Source organism: Etheostoma spectabile, chromosome 20 (assembly GCF_008692095.1).
Source record: "Etheostoma spectabile isolate EspeVRDwgs_2016 chromosome 20, UIUC_Espe_1.0, whole genome shotgun sequence".
Classification (NCBI taxonomy): domain Eukaryota; kingdom Metazoa; phylum Chordata; class Actinopteri; order Perciformes; family Percidae; genus Etheostoma; species Etheostoma spectabile.
This window is the reverse complement of record NC_045752.1, coordinates 1,167,986-1,195,816: the sequence shown is the minus strand read 5'-3', so window position 1 is coordinate 1,195,816 and position 27,831 is coordinate 1,167,986. Positions and strand designations below refer to the sequence as shown.

Genomic DNA, 27,831 nt, shown 5'->3' with positions numbered 1-27,831 from the left:
GAAACATTTTCATGCTTATTGAGTCAGCTTCTACATTTTAACTCCAGTTAGCTGAACCTTAGATCTATGGGGGTATGGTGATTGATATTATGTCAGATCTTAGAGATTACATGCCAGAATACTCCTTCCTCCAGTTAAAGGTTGTTTGAGCTTGTGTTGTCTGCTGAATCACGTATTTGAACGGTCATTTTGGGACTTCCTCTTTCTGGGTTTAGTTCTCAGGTTGACTTTAGCTACTTCAGGAAATGTAAAGCTAGACACAAGTTGTGAGAAAGTGGTGGTGGTCTTAACTTCACTGACTTCCACAACTTGAAAGCTGATCAAATGTGCCACAGAGCAGTACATATACTGCTGAATCACCGCCCTATGGGAAATTTCTTTTTTTTTTTTGTTGTAAAATTTTATTTTTATATTCAGAAAAAAAATGTAAACATAATATTCACGAACAGTTACAAACAACACACTGGGACATAGGAATGCGTCCCAGGGCACAAAATCACAGAGCAGAAAAACGGGAGGGATGTAGACAAAACAACACATGCAGAAATAAGACACACACACACACACACACACACACACACACACACACACACACACACACACACACAGAAAAACACAAGACAAGAGACCAATCACACACAAACAAAACATCAACAAAAACAATTTTTCTAGATTTTCCGTTCTTTGTGTGTATGCACCTGCGGTGTCAGCTGGAGAACATGTCTAAGCTGTGTGCTCTATGCTGTTTATGGGTATAAATCACCATCACATTCCCTGTGTTGAAAAGTGGCCATGCTTGGAGGGTCTTGTGGTTTACGGTTGATTTAATTGCTCGTCCCATCACTTCAATCCTACGGATTAGGGAGCATCCCGTCTTGACCTGGATTTGGAAATCACTGCAACCTACTTTTAAGATAGAAATTTCACAAATTATGGATAAAAAAAAAAAAATCTAATAACCATTGGGATGTTGCCTTTGACATAACAAAATACCAAACTGATGGTACTGCCCAAATATATATACAGAAGAAACAAAAAGAATATAAAGAGTGAACAAAATGATGCTACTCTAAAATAGACTGTATGTCAAGTCATCTACAGCAGGGATATTTAAAGGTTTACACTGTCCAGCATGAGCTCTGGTGATGATGGTTGCTTAAGCAGACTTTAGGTTTGCGTTTACTCAAGAATGCATTGATGTTGAATTTGACTGGAAGAGGTGCTGGCATTTGTATCCCACAGTTGAATGTTTCCGCTCCACTTCTTTCAGAAGCGAAAAGATCAACTAAATTGGGTTCATCAGTTTAAGGGTTATGTAGACCAAAATTGTAACTGATGTTCCATCAGAATATAGTGGGATGTTTTGTAATATTCAAGGCTGCAACTGACAATTATTTTCATTATTGATAAATCTGTTTTTTTTCAATTAAAAGTTTAGCTTAGAAATATTAATTAAAAAAGAGAAAATATTGACAGTGTAATAGTGAAAAAACCCAATTACAAGTTGCAAGTGCTAATAAGCAAATTGCTTGTTTTGTCTGACCAACAATCCTAAATTGGTCCTTGTGGTTTTTCTCAGTAGATTCATCATTTGGTCTAGAAAATTTTAGAAAATAGTCAAATAAATTCCATTCCATAATGATTCCCTAAAGCCCGTGGTGAAGTTGTCAAATCTCTTGTTTTGTCCAGCTGATGGTCCAAAACCTAAACATCAGACAAACAAAAGTGACAAAACCTCACATTTGAGTGCCTGTGGGCTAGTTGGATGAAAAAAATGATGAATGAATGATCATAATTTTTCTCTAGGTCGACTAATCAAACTTTTAGTTTTGTCGTGAACAGTTGGAATACAAGATCTGATTAAAGCAGTAACAACAGCATTGTGATAGCCAAGCTGACCATTGCGCTGTTGTGTCTTTCAGGCCCGAAACATACAAACAGGAGAGCTTGCTGCTGTGAAGATCATAAAGTTGGAACCAGGTAAGAGTGATCTTCTCATTGTCTCTGTTTTTTGTCACGACAATGAGAGAAACGGGTTTGCCAATGCTGAAAAAGTCTGAAAAATAAGTCTAGTATTTTAAAAGGGTTTTGAATGGAATGCACAAGTACTAAAAAGACTACAAATGAAAATATTGTTGTACAGTGCCAGTACTCATGACTGCAAATATGTATGTGATCATAGCCCCATTGTTGTTTTTATATTTTTATTTTTAAATTATAATCTTTGGTCAGTATTCAAAATAACAGTATATAGAGTCCAGAATCATGTCTATCTATAAGGTAATATGAAGAACGATGTCACTTGAGATCTTTCATGGGAGGAAGGAGAGGAGGACATTTCTAACTGTGCCATGCTTTGGTGTCTGCTGCTGGTGACCTAGTGACAGTTCCAGATTAGTGGGATTACGATGAGGGCTTTGTATCACCAGCAAGCAGACTGAGCTGAGATGATTACCAGTCAGTGAAGAAAGAGATTCACTTATGCTTGTTTTCTTTTTTTATTCATTATCTCACCGTTTGTGTTAGTCGGGCAGTGAGCGGTTGTGGGTATGTTTTTCTACCAAGTTTACACGTGTTGTTTTCCTCAGGTGTCATCATGTCCTGTTTTTGAGCTAGGCATGCATGATTAATCGTTTATAAAATTGTGATCTTGATTCACCCTGTTGAAAAAATCTATATTTGGTACTGCCAATTTGTTTTGTTTTGTCATGGTCAAAAAAATTGTGGCAGAGAATCGTGATATCAATTCTAAGCAAAAAATAAAATCATGATTCATATTTTTCCCCAAACCGTGCAGGTCTAATCTGAGCTGTAATTTCAAATGGTTGCTTAGATTTCTTTTTTTTAACTTCCTGATAAGTCTGTAGGGGTGTAGAGCGCTTAAAATAAGATAATTCATGTTCTGTTGGAAGTGTGGGTGTGTGTGGAGATCAGGGGGCTTATGCTTGGTTAATGTTAGCTGTGTTCCTGGCGTGAGGAATTAAATTATGTCACCATCTCTCGTTTCTAGCACGAATGCTCCGTAAGTTGTTGGCGCAACGTCGTGCACCTCCTGTGTTTTTGTAAGCTGGCACGCGCTGCATGTTCAATTTTGGCATTGTGGGCTGGGAAGACAGAGTGGGCAAGTTCGCCTGTACAAAAATCAGAATGATTCTTCATGTACAGACCACAGGGAGTCAAACAGCCTTAAATATCTGGTCAGAGAGAGACATACCACACTCGGAAAAGAAGAAGTATTTTGCTGGAGAGTATGGAAAAACATGAGGGATTGCTTTGTCAAAGCTAAAAAAACGGCCTCTATAGAAAGAGTGTTGGTAACATCAAGAGGCAGACAGTTATTTTAGTTATTTCCTCACACTGGAGAAGCAACACAAGCTCTTTTTTTGGTTAAAAGGTGATGCAAACAATCAATTTGAACTGAACTGATCAACATTTGTAGTAAATATAATTTGTGTAAAGGATAAATAAGGATTACAGAAATAATACACAGATAAAGAGTGTACATAGGCCTAGTGTACAGCTAAGTTTTATGTTAAATAGGTTTAGAGCAGTGTTACATTTTCTAGTCAAACATGGCCCTAGTTATGTTCCTGTAGATGTATCTCAGTTAAATAGCCCTCAGCAGGTATTCCACGTGTTTTCCACGTGACCATTCATATTCTCTCTGTTCATGTTTAAGCAGGACTCTCTTTTTCCACCTCCTCTTTTTGCAAGAGTCACTCCTTTCTATGCTTCAGGTAAACAGCTTTAGGCGGACCACAGAATCAAACAGGTTTGACCAGGAGGAGTGACGGTGCTTTGAAGTGAGTGAGAGAGGAGATAGGAGTGGTGAAGCTCTCTGGCTGCAGGTACTGTAGGGCACATCGCAGGTTAATCTGATTAGTTAGATGGTAAATAACTACTTAAGACCAAATTAGTGTTGTTCTTTACTTTCTGACCATTGAGGGAAGACGGGGAAAGGAGAGCTTTTTTCTTCTCTTTTCCTCTTGCAGAGAGTGTACGCACTTTTGGTTAGTCTTTCATTTTTAAACACTATTATTACATCTCTCACTATACCTCTTTTCTTCTTATGACAGGTCATTTTCTCATTTTCTGTCATTTTCGTTGTGTTTTGTCATTATTGTCCCTGAGAAGTTGGCACCCGCCTCCTGGCTGGTTCTATTGGAAATTCTGCTGCAAGCCGTTTGGGTGTGGAACAATGTCTCATCTCTGCATGCAGTTACATTTATTTTCTATAAGGTGTTATGTCAGAACAGAAGCAGTAACTTTTTAAAAGGTTTTCCAATCTCCTTGGATGGTGCGTCATATTGATCTGTTTTCCCTTTTTAATTTAAAGATAGCCTTATGTATAAACTGACAGAACATCTATCAAACCATATTAGCTTGAGATTGGCTTAACTTAACATTGAACAAGACTTAACATTGAAGCAATAAGCGAGGATGTGTATATTCAGAGAGCAGAGGGAAGCGCTCAGTCTGACAGGAAGTGGCTAAGCTCTTAGGCCTAGACCTCAACTCAAAGAGAATATTGTCTTATGTTTTTTTTGTTTTTTTTACCAAGCTCAGATTAATGTCACTGAAGTTACCCTTGCTCAAAATGTTGTGGCTCCTTGCACAATTTCTCTCTGTCACCAGTAGTTCCTCCTCTGAAATGACACAAAATAAAATAACAATAATTAATAAGTTACCAAAATTGTGACCTTTCTCTAGCATTATATAGCAAACAAAGAATACTTTCACTTTCGTCCTCATCAAAGCAGAGAGAGAGCAAGACATTCATCTCTAATTTTACAGGTAGAAGGGAGGGGTTCAGATTGAATAATTGGCACTTTTTATGGTTTTTACAGACCTTTCAAGTCTCTGTAACAAGAATAATAAAAATGTATGGATAGGATTAGCTTGTAGTAATAAATCATTGAAGCCAGGTCTCAAGCGTGCAGAGACAGGACGGTGACATGGTGCTGAACAAATAAGAGAACTCTCACAAAGAAGATTTAAGCAAAAAGTTGAATCAAGCTATTTAATGTCCTTTATTAGTAGATGCATCCAAAGCTACCATGTAAAACCAGTTGGATGTACAATCATGGTCACAAGGGATGCAGGTACATAGTTTTTCTTTTATGTAGTTTAGACAACTAATATTTACATCATCTCAAGCTTTCTGATGTGACTAAATACCCAAATTTGTAGCTGATAAAAAAGGAAATTCACCGGTTTGTTGTTTATCAGCTAGAAAGTTATGCACGTGTTGGCATTCCAACCAGATTTTAATTCAGAGGCTCATGTGACAGAGCCTAACCCCACCCAGACAGGCTGAAAACAAGACTGCTCTTTTCATTGGGTAAAAGCATTGTTTGTGTGCTCGAAAAATGCCTCTGTGGTCCAGAGATGTTTTCTTCCAAAATTAAAATGCCCCTGTATCATTTTAATTAGACTAGACCACAAGCCACCTGGAGCTATGTATCGCAGTAAAGTGCAGGTCAACAACAACTTTTTGTCTTCGGGCCACAGCTGGTGGTAGTTGCCAAACCTAGCTTGTTACTATTTTGTGACACTGCTGATATTTATTATAGAATGTATCCATCAAAAGACCAGAATTGACACACTCAACCATATGTAGAAAAATAAGTAAAGATTGTGCAGAGATTGTATCCATCAAATGAGCTTAATCTTGACCGAGGCCTTTTGATGACAGTCCGTTGATAGAGCGTTGAAGTTGGCAGAGTCTGGTAGATCTTAACCTCCTGTTAATGTATTCCAGGACTACGTCTCTGCACAATTGGGAGCAGCTGGGCTTACATATTTTAGTCTTCTTACTTCCTACTGGTCGGATGTGTTAGAGTGCTTTGCTGAACTGAAAAGCGGCCTGGATATCAGCCTATACCACATAAACTTTAAAAGTACAAGGTGTTCCTTCTATTTTTATTGGCTGTTGTATAATCTGCTGTATTTACACAGAGATGAATTATTGAACCATATAGTCTCACGGAAATATGGAAAGAATTTGTTCTGTAGTTTTGAGTTTGGAAAACTAAATGGAAATATGTTTTCTAAAACCTAAAGTGTAAGGTCTGCACAACCTTTGTGTCATTTGTACATCATCTTGTATTACATCTTTTTTAGTTCAACATTTTAAATTTAAGGTTTGTTCTAGTGTAAAAAAACAAATTTTATTCTGGAGATAAATCATAAACATAATTGTTGTAATTTCATGCCCACAAAATTTTTGTGAGGTGTTAATTTCCAAATGTATAATGTCTCATTTTAAAATTAAACAGTTCCCTGGCAAAAAATGTAGATATAAGTTTTTGTCCATGTGCCTGTGTGATTTCTCCCTCTGTTTCCAGGGGATGACTTTTCCATCATACAGCAGGAAATCTTCATGGTGAAGGAATGCATGCACCACAATATTGTGGCCTACTTTGGGAGCTACCTCTGGTAAGAGCCAGCTTAAAATACTCCTGCTGTGTCATTTTATACTCAGTATTTATACTTTTTTTTTTTTTTTTTTTTTTTTTGTAGCCAGACGAAGGTGTAACATTTGTGGAATTCATACGTTACTGTCAAAAGCATTTAATGTCCCAGAGCCACTGCCTGACACTCCCATGATGTAATTAATCAATTAGTCACACCTGTTTGTGAAAGTGTGACTCAAACCTTTTAACTGACTCATTCATGTGCTGACTTGGCTCTTCAGCGCCAGGATGCAGCTCTTATGTTTTAATGGAGCCTATTTTTTGTGGCTGGTATCTGAGAGGAAGTAGGGCCGGTCCGCCCACCACTGCCAGAGACTTCCAGCAGGTTTAACTGGAATATGAGTCTCTGATCTGTTTTATATGGCTGTTAGTCCAGAGAGATGCATGTCTTATCACAGCAGGCCTGTCTTATGCAGTCTCGCCGCATAGAGCACAAATGGTTACTGTAAAATTTTAATGAGCAACCCACCATGCGTTAATTTTTATAAAACTCGATTAATTGTATTAGTAGAACCACAGTTTTGTGGGGGAATTCAGTTTCCGTTCAGACCTGTTTCCTGACATAAAATTATTTCCATGTTCAGCTACAAGGTTTGAAAAGTTGCACAGTTGTAACCGGGAATCTGAGTCACACTGGTCTAATGACTGGTCTTATTTCTAGCTATTTGTCAGAGGGTTGTCATAATTTTTCTACTCACCCCTCTCTTCTCAGACACCTCGTTTATTAACATGTGTTGGCCAGGTTGTTTCAGGAAGGATTGCTGGTTTGTGCAACATAACTTGTTTAACAAAAAACCTTTGTAGAATGCTTGTGCTGCTTTTGTTTCGCTACTTGTCAAAATAGTTACTTAGCTGTATAATAAGTGTGTCTAGCTAACTAGCAAAGCAGCAGTTCCTATTGTAATCCTTTTCTCTGATGTCATCAGTCGAGAGAAGCTTTGGATATGTATGGAGTACTGTGGTGGAGGATCTCTGCAGGACATTTATCATGGTGAGCTGCTTTCTTATTCATTACTAGAAATGTGCAGTGATATAATATTTTTAAATACTGTAAATCCATTGTAAAACTTATTTTTGCCTTAATCCTTGCTTTGCAAACATGAAATTGTATTTGTTATAGTGACGGGACCTCTCTCGGAGCTTCAGATAGCATATGTCTGCAGAGAGACCATACAGGTAATGGCACTTTTGAATAATTCATACAAAAAGAATATTTCAATGTTTGGAACATCAGTTAAACTCATTACTGAATACATTCATTTCCTTTATAGGGTTTGGGATATCTGCACAGCAAGGGCAAGATGCATCGTGACATCAAGGTATCCTAGCTTTTCTACTTTGTTTTGTTTTCTTTTAGCTTTAATTTTGGCCACTTCAGACCTATTATTATATGCTACACATTGACACTTTGCCTCATAACAACAGAGTCAGATTAACATTAAATCTTTTTGCAACAAATCTCAAAACAAAGAGAATGGGAGGGGGGGAGAAAAGAAGAAGAAGAGAAAAACTGACAAAAAGATGCAGCAGTTGCACAGCTTGAGAACAATTAATGTCACTGTAAACTGTTGTTGGTCCTTAAGCAGTTCAGAGAGAGGTCTGATCTCTCTGGTGCAGCAGCACGCTACAGAGGTGTGAACTGAAGTCACACAAATAGTGTAGCTGGGAATGTGTTCACTCGAAAACTTGTCACAGTGGTTTTGAGGTTGAGCTGAAGTTGATCACGCCTGGTACATGCACACGGACTGGAGCCTCAGTCTCATGTGTTATCACAGAAGGTCAGGGCTGAACCTATTATCTTTACTCAGCTCTACGTAGCAAGCACTTCCTGTTTCCTTTACTCTCACCGCAGGATGCCACCATGGAGACTGTCAGTCACAGCCAACAGAAACAGTCAGTGGAACTGTCAAAAAGTAGTAATACTGGTGAAACTGTACTGGCAGTCAGATCAGTAACATACCAGCAGTTAATGCTTCAGCTAAACCAGATGTTACTGAGAAAGTTCAACATTTGTCACTGTGTTATATACCCGTTGAGCACATCACCTCAGCATTTCCAGCCTCAATCTCATGATGCTAAAATATTATTATGGTCTCTTGAATGTATTTTCTTGCAGTAAAAAAAATAGTTAAGCAATATTTTTTTTAACAGGGTGCCAACATACTTCTTACAGACAATGGAGATGTGAAGTTAGGTAAGTTGCTCTTTAGCATTTTTATTCTCAAGGACCTCTTGAACTCTTCTGTAGCTTTCAGTTGTACAAGGATTACATAATCTGAAAAGCCCTGTCAAACCTTGTTACAGCTGACTTCGGAGTTGCAGCCAAAATAACAGCAACCATTGCCAAAAGGAAGTCCTTCATTGGAACACCTTACTGGTGAGTGTGTCACCCTTATCAAATGAGCCATTGGGGCTTATTTTGTTTAGCAATTGTTTTATTGATTTTTGATAAAACAATGTAGCGTTTTCTACAGCACATAATAGACCAAATGTATACAAACAATATATGGTTGTGTTATGCATAAACTAGCTAATGTGAAAGATACCCCCCACCCCAACTCAAGCCATTGGGCCTTTGACTTTCTTGAATAGGTTAAAAAAAACTACTTAAAATACAAAAAATTAATAGACCTACACACAAAGAAAAGCGATCTCATCTGAAAGTAGCACAAGTAAACAATGCCAGTGGGCAGAGATGGCAAAAGTACTCACTTCCCGTACTCAATACTTGTGATACTTGTGTTAAAAAATTAAAGTAGAAGTTCTAATTTAACTTCTTTACTCAAGTAAAAGTAACAAAGTACAGGCTTGGAAGTTTACTTAAAGTATAAAATTAAAAGTAGCCTTGCGAATGACAACCATTTTTTAGAGTGCAAGCTGTGAAACTCCAGTGGACATGGAAAACAGGCTTTTTATATTCCTTTGGCTACGTTTTAAATGGATGTCTGCCAATAAGCCTAAAACATCACATATGCTATTATTGTGACAGAGACTGGGACTTCAGGTTAATAAGATTCTGACTGAGTAGAAAGATATGAATCCAATTGTTATTTTGTGAGAATTTACAGATCCAGTTCCTCTTTTTTTAATCTTCCCCTTAACGCGTGTGTGCGTGTGTGTGCGTGCGCTCAAATATGGCTTCTGGAAAGAAAATAGTTGGTGGCAAACTAAGATAACAGACAGTTAAACATACGTTTTTATTTTATCTTGTCACAATTCGCTATTAGCCGAACTAGCGCGTTGTGTGCATGTTTAAAATAACAGCAGGGAGTGAGAGAGATTAAAATATTGCTTTCTACGTGTTTATGCCTGTTGAACTGGTGTATTGATAAATATTTGCTTTTTACTCACAAAGATTTTATTGCACTTACTTAGGCTACAGTAAGAAGTAGTAGTCTCCATCTATGTGTGCATGTTTGCGTGTGAAAAGAGTTCAGCTCCAACACATAGCAGGGTAAAGGCTGCAGTATGATAGCAAATACTACAGTTTTTAGCCCCAGAGCTTGTTTTAATACTGTGTTTTGGTACCCATTGCTAAATAAAATGTTTTCAGACTTGTCATTTGTGATGATGTTCATAATACCATCGGTCAGCACTTCTACATTTAATTTATATATTCACATTATAGACACCACCTCTGACCATCCTGGTAACCATTTGTCCACAATTTGGCATATTGACCATATGGTCTAGATATAAACTAGGTTTTTATCTAGTCTTGTTTCCGTTTGTTTGGAGAGTCAACGCTGAATTCTTGTCCTGAATTTGTGCAGGATGGCTCCAGAAGTAGCAGCAGTGGAAAAGAACGGTGGCTACAACCAGCTGTGTGATATCTGGGCTGTTGGCATCACGTCCATAGAGTTGGCTGAGCTACAGCCTCCAATGTTTGACCTGCACCCGATGAGGTGTGTTTTACTTTCCTTGAAAAAAGTCAGTTGGAACGTTCTCAGATGATTCTTAGGCTAATTACTTCTTTTGTGTTAGTGTAATGTAATCAAGTCTTTTCATTACTTCAATGGTGTTCCTTTTTAATTCAAACTAGGTTTAGGCTATTATAAGAAGAATTTGCAGGCTTACTTTACTTAAGTTCATCTTACTTAGGTCTTAAGTCTGTCTACTTGTTGAAATCGACCGGATTTCTCCTTAATCCAAGTTTTTTTGTTTTTCCTTAGGGCCTTGTTTTTGATGTCAAAGAGCAGCTTTCAGCCTCCGAAGTTAAAAGACAAAAACAAATGGTGAGTGCCCCAGAATGTTCAGTATTCTTTTCTGGGATTACATTGTGATACTTTACACTTTGGTCTTAAAACAACAATAGTGACAATTGTTGCATTAAAACATAATCATCATGTTCCCCAGGTCCACCCACTTCCATAACTTTGTCAAAGTGTCTCTAACAAAGAACCCAAAGAGGAGGCCCACTGCAGAAAAACTTCTATCGGTAATATTTTTTATTGCTCTTGTCGACATATGGTAGACATTATATAATAGGAGACTGAAATGTTTGCAACAAAGAATGTATTGCAATTTTTTAGCCTGAACCTATTCACAGTGGAAATGTTGCACGTTAGCCAAGTTTCAAAAGTCATGCCTGAGTTCTGTCTTTTACAGTTTCTTACTTTAGTTGAAATTAGAAATATGTATTTATTGTATTAGCCTACCATTTGTGAATCCTGAGGACCAGAAAAAGAAGTAGAGCATCTCAGTTGGTCCAATGAGCTTTTGTGTGGTTTGGCCGAATTTCAAGCTGTTTGGGTCAGAGTCAGACCATTGCCCTAAATGGTTGTATAAAACCCAATTACAGTCTATGTATTAAAGAAAAGTTATTAGCAATTACATTCTTCAACAATGTCAACAAAGCCTCAGTCAAGAGGAAGAAGACTCAGGCTCCAGCCTTGTGTACATGCATAAAAAAAGCTATCTTTTAAGAAGCAGGAAGTTCAGCTGCTTCCTAAAAGATGGTTTCTATCATCATTAACACAGTGCATGTCTCTGAGGAAAGGTGTCTCATCCTGATGGTCCATGCAGGTGGTTTAATTACTCTTTTTAACCGTAAAAGTTGGATTTGATATCCATTTCTGCAGGGATTTTGATGTTCCAGTTAGCAAGGACTTGCGTGTAAGATTACGAGATGTCAGACCACTATTATTCTCAAACGATGCTCCAGTTTTATACAACTTTTGTCTTGTTTTCATGCAGCATGTGTATGTGGCTCAGACGGGTTTGACAAGGAGGCTCGCTCTTGACCTTCTGGATAAGATGAACAACCCAGACAACCACCAGCATTACAGTGTAGTGGACGATGATGACCTTGAGGTAATGTCTGATTCCATCACATATAAAAACTGAGACACTGTGCAAAACTTGTATTTGCTTTGAAAAAAAATTAAGAAGGAAATTGAATCTCTACTCAGCCAACAAAGAAGCGTTTAAAGATGTACGCACACAAAAAATGTGTCAATGTCAATCTATCACCGGCCCAGTACGTATGACCATAAAAAGCACTGGGTTAACAAACGCATCCAAATATTTATTTATTTTTTTACCCAGTTTTGGTTTTAATATTCATCTGGTTATTTGGCCACACCAATATGTGTTTTTACCAAGTAACAATGTCATATTAACATTTCTGTTGGCTCATCAATTAAACCATAAACTATATTTGTAGTGTTCTGTTTGGACAAAAGTTTTTTACAACATTTTTGAAATTATACAGCAAAATGATGGAAAAAAAACAATCAATACTTGTCTAATTTGACCAAATATTGTAGTTAAAAAGACTTTAATGCACTGACAGACTCCCCATCAGCAGTGAATGTAAATAGGGGCACACTAAGTTTTTGATATAATAATATGATAAAAGGTAAGCTTTGTCAAAGTGTGTATTTGTGTTCTCTTAAAGCTCCCCTTTCCCCTCTTCTTGATTCTCTCCAATGACATTAATATTCCAACTGGAATCAACATCACATCTATGTGGCAGCCAAAGAGGTGGTACCAGGGCCTTTTAAAAGACTATTGTGCTTTTCTCCTCCTGACAGCAGTAGCACTGTCTTGGCGACCATGAATGAAAAACCCTGAAGGGTATTGACTGCAAGCAATGGAGCTTGTTGCAAACAAACAGCCTCTGGGATGCATAATAATGCGATGATGAATAGACCTAGTACAAAAAGTAGCTTTCAGTTCTCAGAATTTGTTTTTACAAATTATTCCAAAAGATAAATGTCAAAATTGTGCTAAATGACTCAAGGCAATGCAGTATCGGTGTTATATAATTGTGAAGTTGTACTCCCACTTTCAACTACTACTCACATTTTCTTATCTTTAAATCTCTGTCTCTTTTACTCTTTGCTGTAGCCCCTGTCTGCAGTCAGACACACCATCCGCTCGACCAACAAACAAGCCAGGGCAGAGAGGACACGCTCAGAGATAGACTGTAAGTAAACAAAAGGCCCAAACCCATCACTAAGACAAAAGTCAAACCCCTGCCATGAATCTGTCCTGTCAATAGTCAGCATGTCGGTCAGCCTGGCTCTGTAGGTTGATAGAGGTCCGGTAGCTTGTCAGAGGGTCATCCCACTAATCCGGCAGCACTGGCTGGCACTTTTCCAGACCACAGCATGTGGTAGTGTGTATAAAAATAGCCTGGGGATTCACGGAAGAGAAAGTGGATGTAGTAGAGTCCATTAAGTTAACTGTCCCTCATGTTTTACTCAATGAATAATGTGAAAAGCTTGTCTGAAGGACTCATAAAGGTTTCTTGAGGAATTTAGTTTTCAGTCAACAAGTGTTGATACTGAATTTGGCAGAGGATCCAGTTTATTAGATTGTGTAAATGTTTTATTTTGCGCAAATGTTTTATTTTGCAACCCTTCAGGGAAGTTTTTGTGTGTCTGTGTTGTCAGAAGTGACTGTTTCTCATTTCATCATTTTGGGTTGATATAGTAACAGTCTAGTGTCAAGATAAGTGTCTCTGTTAGATGTTTGTCCTATTTATCTGTGGCAATACTTGCTGTGCCTCAGTGTGTTTTGTGCTTGTTTGTACTGTGGCTGTACCAGGTGCACTTTCTGTTTAGTTTTATCTATATTTCTCACAATTACATTTGACTTTCCCTTCTACATTAAGCAAACAATGGGACAAACCAAGGAGGGCCGTGCTCAAGTTCTAGCTTCACTGAGGGACACAGGGGGGACGCAGGTCAGTGACAGTGTAGTGAGACAGTGTGTGTTGGCTTAATTCCCTTGCTCACTCCCAAGACTTCCTGAGATGTAGGATAATGTCTTAGCACATAACAGAACATTGTGTTTGAGATTTAAGTGGCACTAATAAGGTGAGTTCCTCTGCATGTGGTGGCTACTTACTGTTTGTGTAGCTTGAATGTAGTTGAATAATTTGGACATTGTGACCTCCTGGTTCCTATCAGACTGACTGAAATAAACATCACGTTACAAAATAACATTGTAGATGACTAATCAGATTCTCACAAGGAAGTTAAGTTTGACTCGTACGTCTCACCTGATTCCTTAACTTTCTTGAAAGTGTTGCTGTAGTCTGTTAGACTCACCTCCTCGCTGTTGTCTACGTTTTTAAATATTGCAGCACGTCCACATTATCAGCATACCTCAAGCAGAAAAACACCAGGAAAGAAAAAAAATCTGTGGTCTAAATTCTTAAACACAAGGTTTCTTTGTTAATGAGAAGCTGATTATGTAGGGGTTTTTATTGGCAGGTTGGTTTTCTTCTGTCTCCATAACTACAGCAGGATCACACCGTGTTTACACTGGACACTAAACCAGTCTCCTCTATGGGATCAACTGTTTGACAGAATGTGACCTCAAACCTAAACTAAGAGGAATCTGTTCCATGATTTATTTTTGTTTCTTGCTCTCTCACTAATATTTCCCCAAAGTGAACAGATCTGGTTAGCGTCAAGTGTAATCTGTGTTTGTCTTTGGTGACTGACTTTAGGCTCCAGACCAAACATTCACATAGTAGCATAATACATCAATAAAGGACCTCAGTGGTGTTTTGGCAGGTACATTGTAATGGAAGCAGATGATCAGCTGTTGGTTCATTGTTACACCCACACAGGTGTTTTCAGTTAATCTGGCTGATTAGACCTCTCCCCAGGACTGTGTGGTTGTGTATTGACATCTTCCTGAGTCACCTGTTAGCTTTGTTGCATCTGTTAGGGCAGGACAAATTACACCTTTATCATTCATATTATTAGATAAAGATGACCTAATGAATCCCCATCATCAGCCAGCACACCTAAAAACCACCTATGCGGGTGTTCAGTGGCGTTAAGTGTTTTCCAAGGCTCATGCTACTAATGCACAAGAGAACTACTCCCAAGGCTTTGTGTGTCTTAATGCGTTGGGCACGGATGCCCTCTAGTGCCAAAGCAGTGTGCAAGAAAAAACAAAACTGAAGACTTTATTTATTTTTTCATTTATAGTCGACAAGCTCCAGTTCGAACCACCACTCCTGAAGGAAACTGAGGCTCATTCTGAAATGGTGACAATCATATTCCTTTTAAACACTAGTAGTATTTAAGTACTACTTTTCTGTTTCTGTTTGCAATCACTATATTTCAAATGCATGTAGAAAAAGATAATTCTTATCCATAAAAAAGAATCTATTTATGTGCATGCATGTCTTTCCACAGGATGTCAGCAAAGATAATGACTTTCGTTCCCCCTGGAGTCCCTTTGCAGAGGGAGGAATAACAACCAGGTAATCCATAGAAACTGTTGTCATGGGAACTGCTCCTATTTACCCCCACTTTCTCTCTTTTACTCTTTCACTTGGCTTATTTATAAAATGGATGCATCTCTTGAGTTTCATCCAGGGGGAAAAAAACAAGGTGTTCTTTTTTGATTTTACTTCTTTGATATCTGTAAATATTAAATTGCAGAGGCACACAATACTAATAGTAGTTTAAGTGTTGAGTAACAATGTACAGTTTAATAAATGATGCCTGAAGTATGTTAGTTATGCTCTGTATATCCATGTATATGTGATATCCATTGTTGAGACGGAGTGTAAATTATTTTCCTTACAGATGCTCATCACTGTGTCTCATAATAACCTGCTAATTCCCCGGAGCTAACCTGTGTCTGTGCATGAGCTCACTCTCCCCATCTGCAGTCTAAAATGTTTTTTTGGCCTGTAAGCTCCTTCTTACTTGTCCATGTGCTTTGACTGTTTTTCTTTTTCCACTTCTCTCTGTCCTCGTTTGGCTGTCGGCCTCTCTCTCTCTCGTCTTCTCCCTCGAAGAAGCCTTCTCAAAAGCGTTGAGGACGAATTGTTCCAACGGTAACACTAACACTGTGTGTGCTGTAGTACTCTACCTACGTCATCCACCTATTGTTCGGTCCCCATCCTTTTCTCAGTGAGGTTTAGCGCCCACCCTGTCCACAAATCACCCTCCCTGACACACACACACACACACACACACACACCGCCCCCATTCAACATTTGTGGTCTGATAGTAGCTTTTGATCCAAACTGTACTTACTACTGCTTAAATTAATCTGAGTGTAAATTTCCAGTGTAAATTTTTTTAAATGAACGTCATAGTAACATGGTAAGACAGACTTCAGAGATGTTTAAAGTATCAACACAGCTTTATTTTCTTGTGGTTTCCATCCCATGATCCTCACTGGGGTTTCAAACGAATACATCTTCTCCTTAGAGTCCTACACTCTTCATCTCTAAGGAGGGATTTTACATTAGAACCATTAACACCCCTCATCCTGAGCTGTGATGAGTCTTATTTTTCACACCGATCACTGTGTTGTTTCCTGCAGAGGACACATCGCCCATCTTGAAGATGCCTTTGAAGAAGTGGAGCTGTGAGTGATGTCATCACGTTAAGATTTCATAATGGACACAAAAACATTCATTGCTATAATATACATCTTTTTAAAAGAAAATACTAAAGTAATAAAAAGAAACACTTTTTATTTCAGGTCAACCCTTAAGCCAGGGGTTCCTCCTCCTCTGCCCCCGAAGGTGAGACAAAATGATCAATTATTTTAACTGCATGGATTTGTGCGGTTAAAATCCATGTTAGAAGTGTATGAGTTTTGAATTAACACCAAACTGTTTTCACTCTTTCTCTCTCAGCCACGATTAAACAGCTCGTCAGAGGAGCTTGGTCTTAATGATGAGAGGTCTCTGACGGTTCGGAGGTTCCCTAACTCGGATAACGGACCGAGCCAGGTCGTTCGCATACAGAGCACACCGGAGAACCTAGGCAACAAGGTGGAGCACTCATCTCCAGATTTCCTCTCTGTCAGCGTCAGCAGCCCCGGCCTTTTGTCTCACGCCTCTGATCCTGGTTAGTCTCTGTGTCTGGATTTAGATATATTAATGTGCAATAACCTGTTTATGTGTGTCTGTTCTCCTAAAACAAGCACATCTCTAAATGAGAACTTATTTTATTTTACAAGCTCTCAGTAAATCTGAATGTAAAGGTAAGGGAGACTGATGTAACTGTGTCCAACCTTTGGATTTAGCTTCTACATTTTTGACATTATGATTAATAGTTATGCTACAAATGCAATTTTAATTTGCCTGCCCTCTTATGACAGATAATGATTCAGATGACAGTGTGAATGGAGGCAGTCCCATGGCACCACCCAACAGACAGCACCGGAAGGAGAAAAAGGAATTCCCTGTGAGTCTGAAGTTTATACTGTATATTGTAATGCCATATTGTGAAATAACTTCATATAATAACAATCATATCATAATGATAACAATCATGACAGCCACACACTCATCTTTAGTTTCATGGGTTTAACAATGAAAATGTCATCTGTGGTCTACCAGCCTATATTTTATATGTGGCGTGTCTCCAAATAGCTGGCTGGCCTCGGACTGAAACCTCAAATATGTTTTTCCATTGTCAGATCCAAACACCAACAGTTAATCCACAGATATTGAACATTAAATGAACATTTGTTCGGGTCATTGTTAATGCTGGAGCTAAATTAAATTGAAAATAATTCTGCTGCTTTGTCTTTGTGTTCTATGTGTGCATTATCTTATGGTTTTTTGTTTTCTCTTCTCCACTCTAGAAACCAGCTATCAACGGTCTTCCACCCACACCTAAAGTACTGGTGAGTGAATCCTCTGCAGTGTCCCTCACAGTCTTCACTCTTCCCTGCTGGCCTGGTTTCATAGGCACTGGTATTAAACATCTTGTCTGAGCTGCTGCTGTACATTCTTTAGATATTTGGTGTCCACAGAGCTTTTTGCTTTGCGGTTGGTTCTGCTCTGCTCAGCTCAGCTTTAGCTCATTAAACCCTGGCTGACATTTCAGCGCTTCACTGTTCTGAGCCAGAGGCTGACTGTTCTGAGCCAGAGGCTGCCTGTTGTGAGCCAGAGGCTGCCTGTTCTGAGCCAGAGGCTGCCTGTTAGTGTTATACCATGTTGCTTTTCATTTCAGATGGGAGCCTGTTTCTCTAAGGTGTTTGATGGCTGTCCACTGAAGATCAACTGTGCCACATCATGGATTCATCCAGACACCAAAGGTACAGCTACATGAAACAAGTGTGGTACACAAACATGTTTAATTTAAGCCAAGGCTTAATTTTTTTTAATGTTTTTTTTTTTCTCTAGATCAGTACCTAATCTTTGGGACAGAGGATGGAATCTATACGCTGAATCTTAACGAGCTGCATGAAGCCACAATGGAGCAGGTAACAGCAACTAATATTAGTCCAAAATAATTATTAAAACCAGGATAAGTTAATAGAATTACTAACTGCTTATCCTCATTAAACTGTAAAAGGTATGTAGTTTGTTTACAATAACGTATGGGTAGAAAACTCCAGCAACAATTGGAAATACTCATGTCATTAATCTAAAATGCACTTTTGATGCTTTCATATATCAACACTTTCACTAACATTAGATTGGAGACCTAATTTACCTGTTGGGCCACAGACTGAAGAAAATAACACCACCCAAACTACAGTAGCAGTTAGTCTGACCGGTGGTGAGATGTTGCTGTTCGTAACAATACATTTGGTTCAATAAAGACACTAGCAAAGCAACACAGTATACAAAAGCAAACTTCTCATTTCTAGCTGACAACTCTGGATTTTGCAACTATCACAGGCAAATTTTGTCAGCTGTATTGAGCTAGCTAAACTTAACTTCATGAGTTGGTTGAAAATGCTGTCACCGGCTGACTTTGTTTCCAGCGAACAATCAAATGTTCTTTTCCACCTTCTTACTCCTCCCTTTGAGAGCTAATGTCCAACTAAAAGGTAATTGTACCACTTTTGTTTAATTCCCTAATTTAGCTGTTCCCGAGGAAGTGTACATGGCTGTACGTTATCAACAACAACCTGATGTCTTTATCTGGTAAGTGATGGACTTATCACAGCCTCCTGCTTAACTGACCACCGTAATAACCTGCTGCTGCTTTGTCCTGTGTTATCTTGCTGCCCCTAAGGGCAAGACAGTCACTCCATATCTGCAGCCTTGAAATAACTTTCTTTTGTTTTCCGATAGGAGAGCCTCTATTTCTATTAGAACTGTGTCCATGTAACACAGTGACTCATGAGTGACACATCTGGCTTTACAGCCTGTTCAACTCAGATATAGTGATCTATGTAGGTTACAAATTATAGTAGCTGAAAATGCAAGTGTAGTTTGTTTCATATATTAAAACAGACATGCAACATGTTGTCAGAAAACTCAAATCATTTATCATTTGAAACCAAGCTGTCTGTGTTTGGCTATCCTAGTCGTTTAGTCTTTTTCTCTGGTTTAACAGTTGAAGATGGGATTAAAAAGTGTGAGGTCTGCTTTCGGTATTTACCTACATCAGTTTGCCTCTTGGTATATTTAACTTCTGTTCTTATCTCCTCTTCCCTTGCCCACTGTTCATCCTCCTCTTGCCTGGCTTGATTTGATATTCTACTAACTGGCTTCATCAGAAGGTAATCATGCTTCACATCATTTTCACACTTCTGTTTTTACCCCATGTTTACATGTTCACATCTAACCGTTCTACATGAAAGCTGCTTCATGTGATGCAGAAAGTGTAAAGAAATGTCAGAAATTATGTAAGAAATATGTGTAGAAATGTTTAATTAGATGTTGTCTGTCATATTTAAGTGAGTATTTTTAACTCATGGCTTTTTTTACGACTACACTACTCACTGTTTTACTCTTGAAGCTGGTGATGCAATATATTGTATTCTGCTGTAGGGAAAACCTTCCAGCTGTACTCCCACAATCTAATCGGGCTGTTTGAGCAGCTGAAGAAGCCGGGGCTGGCTGCTCAGTTCCAGACTCATCGCTTCCCAGACAAAATCTTACCCAGGTAAGACCAACATGTCTGAGGTTTTTGGTCTCATACATACTCTTTTATTTATTTATTTTTATTTTAGTCATGTTGCCACACTCATGCTCTTCCCTCTTTTTGTTCTTCACTGACATCAACAAACAACTCCAGTGTTAGAAAAGAAAAAAGTATAGCCAGTGGCCAATTTTATACTTCCTCGGCTTTTAAAAGACTGACACAACAACTTGACCGTTTTCTCTCCTCAGGAGGTTTGCCCTGACAATTAAGATCCCAGACACAAAGGGCTGTCACAAGTGCTGCATTGGTGAGTGGCCTTTCCCTCCCAACCACTCCGTTTTATAGACTCACCCTTCTGTCATATTAAATTGTGTCAATACATGAGAAACATCTCCGTACTAGGCCAGTTTTTTAAACTATATACTCCTGTCGTAAACAGTTACAAAGAGCCTGCATAGCTCAATCTAGCTATACCTCTTGACAGTTTTCTCTTTTTTTACAGTGAGAAATCCATATACAGGCCACAAGTACTTGTGTGGAGCGCTGCAGTCTGGGATTGTCCTGTTGCAGTGGTATGAGCCCATGCAGAGGTTTATGCTTATCAAGGTAAACTGGCTGTTTTCTTTTCTCATCTCAAGGATTACTCTTCCTCCACATATTTAGTTAACTACATGTTTTTACCTCAAGGTTGTGTAATATATTTGTTCTTTCATGAGCACATTTGTAGTTACATTTTAAAATCTAGCTGTCCAAGCAAGAAAAGAAGTGTCCATTGCTCCCTTGCTCTAAAACACAAGTTAATTATGTTCCCTGGGATTTCTTTCACTAGCTTTACACTACAAAATCAATTTTAAGCATCATTAAACATAAAGAAGCACCATTGACGCTTACCCCCTCTCTTTCTGTGGCAGCACTTTGACTTCCCTCTTCCCAGCCCACTGAAGGTGTTTGAGATGCTGGTGGTCCCAGAGCAGGAGTATCCTCTGGTGTGTGTGGCCATCAGCAAGGGCACCGAGCCAGGCCAGGTAGTCCGCTTTGAGACTATCAACCTCAACTCCTGCTCCTCTTGGTTCACAGAAATGGGAACAAGTAAGCCAAACGTCTGCACTTATGTGGAGCTGAATACCATGCAATCAATACAAAGACATAATGTGTTATGTGGAGATATGGCAGAATGGATGACTTCTGCAGAAAACCAAGTTGTCTATTAAAAGTAGCCTCTAAAGAATGCAATGCAGCCTCTCATCTTTGTGGCTTCATTAGTATCAAGTGAAACACACCATCCTCTTGAAGGGCTTTTGTGCAGTTTGAACACCGATGCACATGACAAATGATGACATGGCTTTCTGTTTGCTCTCTAAAACATGGTGAAACATGTAAAGAAATGAAAAGAAATTGAATCAGGCTGATAAATAAACTACAATATTTAGTTATGAAATGACTAACACAGTAATGGAGAGGGAATATCCAAGAACTAATTTTATATTTTACTTTTATTTAATTACTTATAAGGGATGCATTGTACATTGCCATGCCACAGAAATGTTTGAAAACAAGATTTTTATAGTTGTAACTTCCCTTCCCATAGCTCATCAGCAGGTGGATGCAATCCATGTCACTCAGCTGGAGAGAGACACGGTGTTGGTGTGTTTGGACCGTAAGTACAACCTCTTTTCATGAGCGTTGACCAAAACAGTGGATGTAAATATCTATGTTCTGTCACATCATTCATACAGCCTTTTTGTTTTTTCTCTCCCCAGAAAATTTGAAGATTGTTAATCTCCAGGGCAGACTGAAGTCCAACAAGAAGCTGGCATCTGAGCTTAGTTTTGACTTCTGCATTGGATCAGTTGGTAAGCTTTTAGACAAAGACTTAGGAAGTTCATATAATTCTGTGTGTAGACCTTACAACATTTAAACAAAACCTGCTTACTTTAAAGGTAGATATAAAAAAAAACTCAGCATGACAAGCTGGCAGGTGTACAGAAAGCTGGTTGTATATCCAGCGAAGTGGCATGTTACATTTACAAAAGGTCTTTTTGTAAACCCATAATGAATTACTTTGTTCCTCTTAATCAAGTTGGCAGTGTTTCATTGGCTATCTTGACCGTGCACTGACACATTGCTTTTTACATTTCTCTTCTGACAGTGTGCCTTCAGGACAGCGTCCTGGCCTTCTGGAAACATGGCATGCAGGGAAAGAGTTTCAAGTCTAATGAGGTAAAAATAGCTCATGTCCACGAATACAAATTCACAAAAGTGTCTCTTTTTTGATACTGTGCCACTGTATTGTATGTCTGTTGTCAAGTATATTAGCTTCACTTTTTGTACAGTTTGTACAGTTTTCAGTCTTCACAAAGAGATGACACTCTGAAATGCAAGTAAAGATGCCATTCACCTCAGAATAAACGTAACAAATAAACTAAGTCAACATTTTCAAGCTTTTTGCTACTTTAAAATCAATATTGACACCAAAATATCAGTACCAGTTTTTATGGGTCTCCAGTGACTACAGAGGAGAAACTCTGACTGTTTGTCACATCGCTGAATACAGGCTTGTTTTTTTTTACATATGAACAAACATCTCTGGCTCTTGTCAACAAAGACCCTGGTGCTGGCTGTTTCTATGCATGCTACATGCTGTAGGTGATCCCAGGAGATCAAACCTCAGGTGGAGCCAAAGTGTCTTTGTGTCAGGCCGAGGTAATGAATTTGTTCTCCTTTCACGGAGGAATTCCATGTTAACCGGATCACGATTCAAGCTCAACAGCAGAATAAAAGTTCAAGAGATCACAGGGAGGTGAAGCATTCTGTTATTATGAAAGTGATATGGAGATAGGGGCCACCCATTTGAAAGCTCACTGTGTCAGACATGGTCCTGAGGCACTCAGATGGAACAGAGAAGGTCTGTTTGCAGAGTCTGCGCCCAGCCTAGCTTGACAGTTCTGCCACAGCAAGGATTTTTGAAATGTCAGCGGCCATGCAAAATTCATGCTCAATCATAAACGAAACCCCGCACACAACAGGGAGCAGCACTAAATAATTCATTCTTTGTCCCGTTATGATTCCTCTTAAAAGCGAAGGCATTTAAGGGGGGGCAGGCTCATTGATCCGTGCTCGCCACGGTGGGTGCTTCTCTGAACACCCAAGACCTTGTTCTCGTTTAGACTTCAGATCAGATCTCGCCCAAGGCCAAGGACTTACACCTAGCAGGTGTCACACGCCCGACTATCTCACATCTGTCGACAAGTTTTCATGACACGTGAGAGTGTGTTTTGAAGGGGCTCTTGTCTTTGGATACATTTTGTGTTCAGGTAAGCTCCAGGATTGTACAAAGTAACAGAGTCCCTAGGAACAACACTTAGTTACCTACATTCTGTTCAAAAACATATGGACATTTTTGGTTAAAGGCACAATAAGTGATCCAGATGCTAACTGTCACCTTACCCCCAAAATTCAAAACACAGATTGTAAAAGCTTTATTGGAATTGTCAATGGAAATGCTTATATTCAGTGTGAGCACCCACGTTTTGACTGGGCAATTGATCCATACAGTGTGAGCATAGTTTGGGCTGCAATTTAAATATTGCAGTGTGAGTTAACACAACATTCAATATTAATAAAAAATGTGTGGTGGCTGGCTTCGGTATAAGGAAGCTTGTTGATTCATGTGTTTCAATGCCCCCTCAGCACCACTAGTACGTCACATAAACAGAAAAATGTTGTCAGTTTAAATTTTTTTTTGTATTATTCCCCAGGTGACCCAGGAGATTTGTGATCCAAGCAGAGTCTTCCGCCTCCTTGGATCTGACAGGTTGGTACAGAGATATTTCCATCTTTAGCCACTTCAGTGCAGATGAGCAAACACACAAAGTGGAGGAGCACGTACCACAAACATCCCAAAGGACTTCTGAAACGCATCACCGCATAAACAGACCGGATTATAAATAGGCTCTCTCACGTAACCCTGTGTATCTGCCTTTCCATCAATACCACTGTTGGTATAATTTATTAGCCCCATGCCCTCTATCATACCAGGCAGTCCTCCCTCAGGTCTTATTACCTGGAAACCACCAAACAATCCGCTTACCACCTGTGTTTAGAGCCCACAGCTCTCATCCTCTGCTGCCCCTGTTACATCCTCTCTCTCTCCTCATTTCTCTCTCTCCTCTCTCTCTCTCTCTCTCTCTCTCTCTCTCTCTCTCTCTCTCTCTCTCTCTCTCTCTCCTCTCTCTCTCCTCTCTCTCTCTCTCTCCTCCCTCCTCTCTCTCTCTCTCTCTCTCTCTGTGTGTTTTTATGCTTGTTCAGTAGCTCTGGTGCATGAAGCATGAAGGTCAAGCTAAATTTTACACATCTACTATAAGGCACTAAGCTGTTATTTAAGCTGTTAAATCGTTTTTAGTTTAGTTCAACTTATATAATTATTAATCTATAAAAATGAGAGAAATGCTCTTAATTGGGAAATTGCTTGTTTTGTCAGTGGTAGTCTAAGCTGTTATTTAAGATGTTAAATCGTTTTAGTTTAGTTCAATTTATATAATTATTAATCTATAAAAATGAGTGAGAAATTCTCTTAATTGGGAAAATGCTTGTTTTGTCAGAGTGGTGGTCTAAAACCCAAAATGTATTCTAATTAAAATCATAGCAAACACAAAAAAGCAACAAATTGTCACATTTGATAAGCTGGAACAATGTAACAAAGCTGGAATGTTTGGTATTTTTTCTTATTAATGTATTACAATTATGTATATTATCAATTTGATTGATTTCCTAAAACCCAAAGAGATTCAAATAACACTGTTATATAACCAAAAAGCCGCAAATCCTCCCATTTGAGAAGCTGGGACCACAGAATATTTGCCTGAAAAATAACTTAAACAATTTATCGACTTTTAAAATAGTTGTTGATTAATCAATTGACAGAGAAAATGAATCTTTGCCGCTCTAGACTGATGTCATGATGGTTGATTTCAGCAGGATGTGATTTAGCTCCCCATCTCTCTCTCTCACACACACACACACACACACACACACACACACACACACACACACACACACACACACACACACACACCAATGCTAACAGAGTGCGCTCAGTGAGGCTCTCCCAGCTCAGTCAGTGATGACTCCAGATGAAGGCTGTGGCATTGGAGGAAGGCCTCTCTCTGCCCAGCCCCCCATGTTTTATTCACTGCCGCCCGGGCACTGCCAGCTTGGTTTGAGTGTCTCTCCATGCCTCTGTAATTTCATCTGATGGAACGGACAGTATGGACTGTAGCTTCCCTGCTCACCTGTCACCGCCACATGGCATCTGAAGATGCACCCACTGACGTCCTGATCTGACTGTGACGGCTAGATCAGGACGGTTTACTTGCCAGTTACCATAAACTGTCAGTATGCATCCTCCGAGTAGATCGATACCATTACCATGCTTTGAGTTTGTCATAGGTGGTAAATGTAGTTAAATGAGCAGCATTTTAATGGTATTTGTTGTCAATTCCATTGACAAAAGTCAATACCCTAACCTTCACCAGTCATTCCTGGAGAGACATTTTTTGTTGTTTGGTCAACTCTTAAAGGCTCAAAACTAGAAGGATTCACATGACTCCACTGTTTTCTACGTTCCAGGCAGGAATTGTTTCCCATTCATTTACATACAAAGTTATGTGGACAGAACTGACCTATTAAAAATAAAATAATATATTTCTCTTTAATCCTTACAAACCAAACCCAAACACAAACCAAGTAATGGTAATTTCTGGTAGAGATTTGTTACTATTTGAACAGAACATGGCTGGCTGTCTCCCTGTTTCCAGTCTTTATGCTAAGCTAGGCTGCTAGCTCTGCTGCTTTACCTCCACCACACACACGAGCGGTATCAAACTCCTCATGTAACTCTCAGCAAGAAAGCAAATTAGTCTATTCCCCGTATGTTGGGATAGACCTTAATGTGCATGCGATATATAGTACACGATAAAACTTGTGAAAAAAACTTTAGCTTCCTTGTTTGTGGCTTATTTCAGTTCAAGAGTTGCCAGATTCACATTCAACTTTTTGTTACAGCTCGGGTTTTATGTTTCACCAGGTTTCAACAGCCATCATTTAGTATTTCTGTGTGATGTTCTGACTGTGGTGTCTTCTGTTTGTTTTGCAGGGTGGTGGTTTTACAGAGCCGACCCACAGACAACCCCACGGCCCTGAGCAACCTCTACATTTTAGCAGGTCATGAGAACAGTTACTGAGCCTCTCTCAGAGAAAAGTGTATAAGATGCTTCAGTTTTTGGGAGTAAACTTCAGACTTTCACCTAAGGTTGTGTGTCAAGGAAAACGTCTGGTTTTAAACAATTATTGGGAGCTTTTCTTACTGATCACAGAATCGACAGGTTAGTCAGTCTGGTATTATTTATTTCTGTTACTTTCTATACTTACCTGTATTTATTTCTAAATACCCCCATCAATCGAGGCTAAGCTTATCTTAAAAAGATGAGCCTCTTCAGTCTGGATTCATGAGTAGCCTTACACCAGCAACAAGTTCATTGTAGCTCCGCTCATTACAAACAACAAGGAAAATGTTGATTAGAAAATATGAGCAGAAAGTGGAGAAACTATAAACGCCCAACTGAATATTGTTGCTTAGCATTTTTCTCACTTTTCTGTACTGTGGACTGAGTAACCCACACGTTATCTTGAGGTATTATTGACAAAAGTGCCATTAAATTTCACAAGAATTTGTGATTGTATTAGCAAAACAATGGGAGAGTTATTGTGTTATTGTCCGTAACATGTCACTCATAATCACTGCCAGTGGCAAACATTTGTAGGCTAGAGAGGAGATTTTACAAGCTCTGTAGTCAAATTAATAGCTCAGTTTAAGCAGAAACCCATGAGCATTGTGGGTTATTTAAGCAATATTTATTAACCTCATGTTAAGTAATAGGGTATGTTTGATTTACAGACTGTGTTAACAGCCAGTGACAGTGCTGTCCTGCTGTGTGAGGATTAACTACCTAGTGATCAGTTCCTGAGCTGCTTTGGCTTATTTTTACTGCTATGTAATATAGTTGAATCTCTCCTGCTCTGCTGCATTTTTAGAAGTTGGATATAATGTACATTTTTTTTTTCTTTACCTTCCTCTTTTATAGACCTTTTACTTCTCATTATTTGCACCATGTAAGCACTTTTGTACATTTTTTTATTTAAAATGACAAAATGAGGGAAAATGCTAGGTTTTGTTAACATCTTTGCATTCCCTTTCGCAAAATGTTTAATGTATGCTGTTTTTTGTAATAAAAAAAGCTTTCTTAACAAGATAACATGAATGGACTGGTTAGTTTTTGTGAGATTGGATTGATATAACAGAGCTGATGATGCACCACTCGAGGTTCTCCTCACTGGTGATAAGTGTCTGATGGGAGGAACGGGGGGGATACGGGTGAGTATAAGTTTCCATTATTTCCCTGTTTAGTGTGCCATATCTCTCACTTCACCAAACTGCACTAATTAGTCTCAGTGCAACAGGACAACATGACAGGTTTACATTTTCCTCATGTGGGATGATGTCAGAAAGCTTGGATTGTTTTGATCATCACCCAAAAACATGAAATGGACTAAATTTTAAGAAATCAATCCTGGAATGATGAAACTGCAGCACTCTAAAAGTGATTTCCAGTGTGTGAGGATTTGTGTTTTCAATGAAGTCCCCCTCTGAGAATAGACTGACTTGTTAACGTGGGTGTGGGAGGGGGGTGGGTCCTGACATTTACCTGCCTCTTCATTTTTAAACGCATCTCTGACACTGAATGCCAGGTGTGAAACATCTACAAACCTTCAAAAACACCACAGGACTCTGTTTTTCCTTTTTGTATGGAGGTGGAGTCAGTTCTTCCTATGGGAACTGGCGTGGAAAAGGGAGAAATGTCATTTCAAACGGTGAGAGGCAGTGGATAAAATTGGAAGTAAGGTGATTTCCGCCTTCAAAATAAAATCCATTCTGTTCAACGTGGAATTCCTTACTCGCAGAACCCAAACTTGAG

The 27,831-nt window shown here is 39.0% G+C and overlaps 1 protein-coding gene across 10 annotated transcripts in view; it reads left to right on the top strand.

The window, feature by feature from the left end:
- Window positions 1-27,111, top strand: part of map4k5 (mitogen-activated protein kinase kinase kinase kinase 5) — a 33,576-nt gene extending 6,465 nt beyond the window's left edge. Inside the window, exons 3-37 of one of the 10 annotated variants that reach the window (XM_032499700.1) lie at window positions 1,923-1,980; window positions 6,348-6,438; window positions 7,403-7,467; window positions 7,597-7,652; window positions 7,748-7,795; window positions 8,628-8,670; window positions 8,781-8,853; window positions 10,250-10,381; window positions 10,649-10,711; window positions 10,833-10,914; window positions 11,673-11,789; window positions 12,828-12,906; window positions 13,597-13,668; window positions 14,930-14,988; window positions 15,140-15,207; window positions 15,751-15,789; window positions 16,284-16,328; window positions 16,446-16,488; window positions 16,603-16,816; window positions 16,929-16,952; window positions 17,070-17,155; window positions 17,559-17,600; window positions 17,930-18,014; window positions 18,103-18,182; window positions 18,792-18,852; window positions 19,431-19,433; window positions 19,705-19,819; window positions 20,047-20,105; window positions 20,301-20,404; window positions 20,710-20,887; window positions 21,387-21,455; window positions 21,559-21,651; window positions 21,948-22,018; window positions 23,557-23,612; window positions 25,953-27,111. In XM_032499700.1, coding sequence (XP_032355591.1) covers window positions 1,923-1,980; window positions 6,348-6,438; window positions 7,403-7,467; window positions 7,597-7,652; window positions 7,748-7,795; window positions 8,628-8,670; window positions 8,781-8,853; window positions 10,250-10,381; window positions 10,649-10,711; window positions 10,833-10,914; window positions 11,673-11,789; window positions 12,828-12,906; window positions 13,597-13,668; window positions 14,930-14,988; window positions 15,140-15,207; window positions 15,751-15,789; window positions 16,284-16,328; window positions 16,446-16,488; window positions 16,603-16,816; window positions 16,929-16,952; window positions 17,070-17,155; window positions 17,559-17,600; window positions 17,930-18,014; window positions 18,103-18,182; window positions 18,792-18,852; window positions 19,431-19,433; window positions 19,705-19,819; window positions 20,047-20,105; window positions 20,301-20,404; window positions 20,710-20,887; window positions 21,387-21,455; window positions 21,559-21,651; window positions 21,948-22,018; window positions 23,557-23,612; window positions 25,953-26,040 — 2,661 coding nt within the window. In that variant the 3' untranslated portion in view covers window positions 26,041-27,111. Of the gene's footprint in view, window positions 1-1,922; window positions 1,981-6,347; window positions 6,439-7,402; window positions 7,468-7,596; window positions 7,653-7,747; window positions 7,796-8,627; window positions 8,671-8,780; window positions 8,854-10,249; window positions 10,382-10,648; window positions 10,712-10,832; window positions 10,915-11,672; window positions 11,790-12,827; window positions 12,907-13,596; window positions 13,669-14,929; window positions 14,989-15,139; window positions 15,208-15,750; window positions 15,790-16,283; window positions 16,329-16,445; window positions 16,489-16,602; window positions 16,817-16,928; window positions 16,953-17,069; window positions 17,156-17,558; window positions 17,601-17,929; window positions 18,015-18,102; window positions 18,183-18,791; window positions 18,853-19,430; window positions 19,434-19,704; window positions 19,820-20,046; window positions 20,106-20,300; window positions 20,405-20,709; window positions 20,888-21,386; window positions 21,456-21,558; window positions 21,652-21,947; window positions 22,019-22,444; window positions 23,404-23,556; window positions 23,613-25,952 lie in introns of those variants that run through there. The other 9 variants (XM_032499702.1, XM_032499707.1, XM_032499704.1 and 6 more) reach the window with 9 other exon arrangements.
- The last annotated feature ends 720 nt before the right edge of the window (window positions 27,112-27,831 follow it).